This window comes from Phacochoerus africanus, chromosome X (genome assembly GCF_016906955.1).
Source record: "Phacochoerus africanus isolate WHEZ1 chromosome X, ROS_Pafr_v1, whole genome shotgun sequence".
Classification (NCBI taxonomy): Eukaryota; Metazoa; Chordata; class Mammalia; order Artiodactyla; family Suidae; genus Phacochoerus; species Phacochoerus africanus.
In genome coordinates this window covers 45,241,327-45,247,571 of record NC_062560.1, presented here as the reverse complement: position 1 = coordinate 45,247,571, position 6,245 = coordinate 45,241,327, and the positions used below count along the sequence as shown (strand labels likewise).

General features: G+C 55.2%; 1 protein-coding gene across 2 annotated transcripts; it reads left to right on the top strand.

Moving 5' to 3' along the window:
* Positions 1 to 920: 920 nt before the first annotated feature.
* PIM2 (Pim-2 proto-oncogene, serine/threonine kinase) lies at positions 921 to 5,457 on the top strand. Of its 2 annotated transcripts, XM_047765425.1 has the most exons (6): positions 921 to 1,181; positions 1,316 to 1,425; positions 2,148 to 2,198; positions 3,717 to 4,089; positions 4,531 to 4,707; positions 4,806 to 5,457. In XM_047765425.1, the coding sequence occupies exons 1-6, from the start codon at positions 1,121 to 1,123 to the stop codon at positions 4,967 to 4,969; spliced, it is 936 nt and encodes a 311-aa protein (XP_047621381.1). In that variant the 5' UTR covers positions 921 to 1,120; the 3' UTR covers positions 4,970 to 5,457. The 2 variants fall into 2 exon arrangements, with proteins under 2 accessions (XP_047621381.1, XP_047621380.1); XM_047765424.1 differs by lacking the exon at positions 4,531 to 4,707 and having other exon boundaries at positions 978 to 1,181.
* The last annotated feature ends 788 nt before the right edge of the window (positions 5,458 to 6,245 follow it).

Here is a 6,245-nt window from a genome sequence, read left to right as displayed (position 1 = left end):
GTCTAGGACAAGCTCACATGAATGGCGGCACATGTTTGTGTATTTCTCTCGCGGCAGTTCTGTGTGTGTCTTTGGAGTGCCTGTCTCTTCCTGCGGCACGAGAGCTATTTTCCCCAAATCTGTGACTTGACCACCTCCCAGAGCTCTCTCAGTCCGTCTCTCTCATCCGGAAGCATGCCCAAGAAGCCACCCCCACTCTGGCTTGCTCCCATCCCCAAGAATCCCCCCCTCCCCCGCGCGCCCCATTCGCCATTCCAGATTCTAGATCTGCTGACTGGGCTCACAGCCAGGTCTAGCCAGGTCTGTCTAGGTTAAGGGCTGCACAAACAGCCCACAGGCCGTGGCCTCCGGGTGTGGGAACACTGCCTTTGACCAGTGCTCCTCCCACGGTGGTGAGGGAGGTTAGCCCTCCCTGACGGCTGAACAGGTTCTTCCAGGATCCTCAGCTTCAGTTTCCGGGCGGAGGCTGCCAGTCGCCTAAAGGGCTCTGGTTCTGGTGTGAGGAGCACCCCTTTGGAGACCGGCCGGGATTCTTAGAAGCCTTAGAAGGCCTGGCGTTATCTCCGGCGGCGGCAAAGCAACTTCCTAGAAAAGGAGGCGGTGCATTTAATTTTTTTTAAGTTTATATATCCACGTACACACACTTACATAAAAACAACCCTGCGCAACAACCAAAACAAACGCAGTTGGTGCAAAAGGGATTCCCATAACCAGTTTCCTCTTCGCGCGCGCCCCCCTCATTTGCATGCAGGCCCCGCCCCCGAGGAAGATCCGGGCATGTATTTGCATAAGGGTGCTTGGAACGTTGAGGGTGGTATGCAAATAAGGACTGGCTCCGATTGGCTGGGGTGCAGCAGGTGCCGCGTCCGGATTGATCAAAGCCAAGTGGGCGGGGCCGTCGCCCGGGGCGACTCTCTCGGGAGGCGCGTGCCCTGTCTCAGTAGCGTCGGGGCTGGCGCGCGCGGCGAATCTTAACATTGCGCTGTTTGCCGGCGCCTCTGGGCCACCAGTTTCCTTACCTTCCACCCTGGCGCCCCCCAGTCCTGGCTCCCCAGCCTCGCTGCCCCGGGCGTCCACGCCCTGCGGGCTCAGCGGGCTCAATCTGCGCAGCTCCTCCTCCATGTTGACTAAGCCTCTGCAGGGGCTGCCCGTGGCCCCCATGACCCCCACGCCGCCGCCAGGTGAGAGAGGCTCCCCTACGGCGACCAGGCCGGGCGGGCTGGGGTGATTGAGGGCGGCGCGGGGGGGAGGGGGAGAGGGTCGCGGCCGGCCTCTGCACGCCGCCACCCTGACTTCCCCGCCTCCGCCTGCGTAGGAGGCAAGGATCGAGAAGCGTTCGAGGCCGAGTACCGACTCGGCCCCCTCCTGGGTAAGGGGGGCTTTGGCACCGTCTTCGCAGGACATCGCGTCACAGACCGACTCCAGGTATCCACCACGAGGGTCTTGGGAGGGCCAGGTGTGTGTGTGGCGGCGGCGGGAGCCCGGGGGCTGGGATGCTAATTGACCAGAGAATAAGCGTACAATGTGCGTGTGCTAGGGTCATGAAGGCCGGGATCCGGGTTACTGGGGGTATCCTGGTGCGCGCGCGGGTGCGCGCGCAGACGCGCGGGCGTGGGGGGGGGGCGGTCCAGGTGGGTATGTGGGGGGAACGGAGCGGTGGGTTCAGGGCAAGGATTGTGGAGGTCCCGAGAGTGAGACTGGGGAGTGGGGGAGGGGGGAAATCATGAGGATTCTAGACCTTGGAATCCAGGAGAGGTGTATATGTGTGGGAAGGTGGGGACCCAGAGCTGAGATTTGGGGGATTTTGGAGGCAGGTGTCCAGGATGGAGTCGTGAGGATCAGAACCCACCCCCGTACAGAGGTGGGGTGTCCTGGGGCTGGGGAAATCGAGGGCTTGGGGTGTTAGGACATTCAGAACTCCGCACCAGGAGCGAGGGGTCCTGAAGCCTGGGGGAGAGCCCAGGGCCAAAGATGGTGGGAGAGGTGTACTCGCTTCTGGGGACCTGGAGGGCAGGGGAGAAGCTCCAGCTCATTTGAGGTTGCGGCGTGGAGGGGTTGGGACCAGAAAGACTAGGGCGAAGAGGGTCCAGACTGGGAGGGGTCTGGGGGTTCTCTGCTGGCCCCTTCAGCTCAGCTCACTTCTTCAGGTGGCCATCAAAGTGATCCCCCGGAATCGCGTGCTGGGCTGGTCCCCCTTGGTGAGTATCTTTGGAGTCCTTTTTGACCTGGCGACGCCATCTCTGACGATGGATTTCGCCTTTCTATGGTTTGTATGACTCCCTGGGCCCTGTAACGGTGAGAAGAACACTCCTACCAGCCCATGTTTACTCCCCTGTGGTGACATCCACACCTCCATACAGTTCTGACTCACTCCAGTTCCCCTAGAGCCCTGGATTCTCCCCTCCCACCCTCCTTTCTCATCCTCCTTCCAAACACTGCCTCGGGGGCTGCCCGCGGGGCATGCTGGTGAGGAAAGAGGGGCAGAGGTCACTGGTTGCCATGGTGACGGTGGCTGCTTCTCTTCTGCTGTTAGAGCGCTAACGGACGGACAACAGGGCGGGTCTGGGCAAGTTGTAGGGGCGGGAGCGCCCCCTGGCGGGCTCTGGGGAGACTGCGCCTGCGCAGGCTGTGGGCCCAGAGGGAGGAGGTGCGCCTGCGCAGCAGCAGAATTTCCATCACCGTGAGAAAACCGGTGTGCGGCTGTGCAAGTCAGTGGACCGGCCGGGAGAGGGCCCCACCTCAGGCCGGAGAGCTGCTTCGGGTGGACCACGTGCCCACGCAAGGCTTCTAGAATGGGGCGGGGTTTGTGGCCGGCAACGCGAATGCCTTTTATTGAGCACCAACTGTATACCTCAGACGTGGCTTCATCTCAAGATCTTACTGTGTGCCAAGTCCCACTAAGTACTTCAACACGGTTGTAGGTGCCTGGCGACCGACAAAATATCGCATGATGACATTATTGAGTTCTTACTTGGTGCCACTTCCTTTGCAATGGACCACTTTTAGCTCTCTAACAAATTCTAGGCACTTGGCAAAATTACTACATTTGTTCAGAGCGCTTTTCGTTCTAGTCCCTTTCTACTAATTGCTTTCACCTATTTAACATATATGTATTGAACCCTATCCCGTTACTAGGCACCTTTCTACAGTTGGAACTATGTCAGTGAACAAAACAGACAAACCATTACACCATAATCGTACTTACTGAGTGCTGACTCTGTGTCAGACCCAAAGCTGTAAAGTGCTTTTGGAGTTCCCGACGTGGTGCAGCGGCAACGAATCCGCCTAGGAGCCATGAGGTGGCGGGTTCCATCCCTGGCCTCCCTCAGTGGGTTAAGGATCTGGTGTTGCCCTGAGCTGTGGTGTGGGTCGCAGATGCAGCTTGGATCTGACGTGGCGGTGGCGTAGGCCAGCAGCTGTAGCTCTGATTGGACCCCTAGCCTGGGAACCCCCATTTGCTGCTGGTGCGGCCCTAAAAAAACCAAAAAAAAAACCAAAAAGTAAAAGTGCTTTTATCTATTTAACAAACATTGCCCGAGCACCTACTGTGTGTAAGGTAGTATTCTAATCTCTTCGGAGATGTCAGGGGGCAAAACAGTTAAATTACTACATAATAGTGTTCATCATTGGCCTCAGTTCAGGTGAGAAGTCGGCCTTGAAGCTGCTAACCTGACATCTGTGTTCTTTTTTTTTCTCTCCCTGCTTCCCCCCCGCAGTCAGATTCAGTCACGTGCCCACTGGAAGTGGCACTGCTATGGAAGGTGGGTGCAGGCGGTGGACACCCTGGTGTGATCCGCCTGCTTGACTGGTTTGAGACACCAGAGGGCTTCATGCTGGTCCTCGAACGGCCTCTGCCTGCCCAGGATCTCTTTGACTACATCACAGAGCAGGGCCCTTTGGGCGAAGGCCGAAGCCGCTGCCTCTTTGCCCAGGTAGTGGCAGCCGTTCGGCACTGCCACGCCCGTGGAGTTGTCCATCGTGACATCAAGGATGAGAACATCCTGATGGACCTCCGCCGGGGCTGCGCCAAACTTATCGATTTTGGTTCCGGCGCCCTGCTTCATGATGAACCCTACACTGACTTTGATGGTAAGGCTTCCCTAAATCTTTGTGGGGGGATTTTTCACCTTTTTTTTTTTTGCCTCTTGACCCTTGACCTCCAGTGTTGGGGTGTTCTGTAACCCTTGATCTAGAGTGCACCTTTATAAGGTTCTTGATTTTTAACACTGGGGACTTTCAAGCCTTGTCCTCTAGTAAAGTTCATCTTCTGACAGTACCCTGATCTTGTGCTGGGCTCTTATTTTGATGAGGGGGTCCTATTATTGCCCTGAGTCTTCTTTTTCTGGTCACGAGGGCCTCCTGTACCTTTTAAATGCTTCTATTCTGTTGAGCTTCTGTTCTGGTGAGGAGACCCTACTCCTATAATAGTGAGTTCTCTTAATTCTAGTGAAGGGACCATACTTTCCCGGGGAGGGTTGGGGAAGAGAAGGGCATTATCAAAGAAGGGTCTAACCTCTGGCTTGTGTGCAGGGACAAGGGTGTACAGCCCCCCAGAGTGGATCTCTCGTCACCAGTACCATGCACTCCCAGCCACTGTCTGGTCCCTGGGTATCCTCCTCTACGACATGGTATGTGGGGACATTCCCTTTGAGAGGGACCAGGAGATTCTGGAGGCTGAGCTCCACTTCCCTGCCCACGTCTCCCCAGGTGAGGCCGTCACCCACCCTAGCCCAGCAGACTTCATCCTGCTCAGGGACTGGTGCCCCCAACTGCTTGCTAATCTCTTGTGTGCTTCTGATCTGCAGACTGTTGTGCCCTAATTCGCCGATGCCTGGCCCCCAAACCATCTGCTCGACCCTCACTGGAGGAGATTCTGCTGGATCCCTGGATGCAGACACCAGCTGAGGATGCAGCCCTCAACACTCCCAAAGGGGGTTCCACCCCTTTGGCCTGGTCCCTACTGCCCTAATCCTGGCCAGGGCCCCCACTAGTTGGAATAGCCATCCCATGGCCATGCCACAAGGGATAGATGGACATCTGTTGATCTGGTTCTACAGGTCATTAAAAATCCAGTGTTAACTAGGGTCAGAGATTGGGGATCAGAGATCAGAAGACATAAGCCAAGTTTGCCCAGTCCCCATCCCAATCCTGCTAAGGAGCCTTCCTCCCAGAACGTATGGTCTCTTATTTTGGAGGGGGTCCTTCTTTGCTTCTCATTTTGCTAAGGGTGTTTATTTGGTTTAAGTTACTTCTGTTCTGAGCCCCCAGGATTCTTGTTCTGATGAGTAGTAACCCCTACACTGGCACCTCCCACTACCACCACCCAAACTTAGTTCAAATGCTCTGACTTGGGCAAGGGTGCTTTCCTTCCAGTACCCCAGCAGCTCTTATTTTAGCAAAGGGACCCTTTCCCTTAGTCTAGGGTCCCCTATTCAGTAAAGCTGCTTGCCTACCTCATCCCAGGGTTGTTAATATTCTGGGGGAGGTAAGCCCTATTGTTGTTGCTGGGGTTTTTTTGTTTGTTTTTTTTGGGGGGGGTTGGGGTTTTTTGTTGTTGTTTTTGTTTTTTTTTTTGTTTTGTTTTGTTTTGTTTTTTTGTGAGGGGACCCTTACTCTGTTATCCCAAGTGCTCTTATTCTGGTGAGGAGAACCCTAATTTCATGATTTGGGAAGGAATGGGTGACGGACACTACTACAGTCCACTAGGATGGGGTGGATGGTTTTTGGGGGGATGGGGCGGGGGAAATACTTTCTGTTGTTTGTTCTCCTGGGGCCCCACCCTCCACCTTGTTTTCAGCTTCTCGCTGCCTCCCTCTGAGCCAGGATTGTCCAGTTGCTGAAATGTAAATACTTATGTATTGGGGGAGGGGAGCTCCAACTGTATCTTTCTCTCCCTTCTCCCCCTGCCTGGATTATTTAAAAAGCCATGTGTGGAAACCCACTATTTAATAAACGTAACAGAATCAGAAGTGACTGGCCATTTGTAGATGCAGTGAGGCATTTGCGGAGCGTCTACTGAATGCTGAGCCAAGGGGGAGATGGATTGGACCTCTCCTGTGTCCACGGGAAGCCTGTCTTGTGGTGTGGTCCTGAAAGCCCTTTCACGGGTTCATTTAAGTAGGACCACAAAGAAAATTTGATTTTTCCCATCAGCTCTTATGTAGCACCCAGGGCATGCAGAAGGGCTTCTCTGGAGATACTGCAGGCATTGAAGATGTCTGGGACACACCTCCAAAGATAGACTG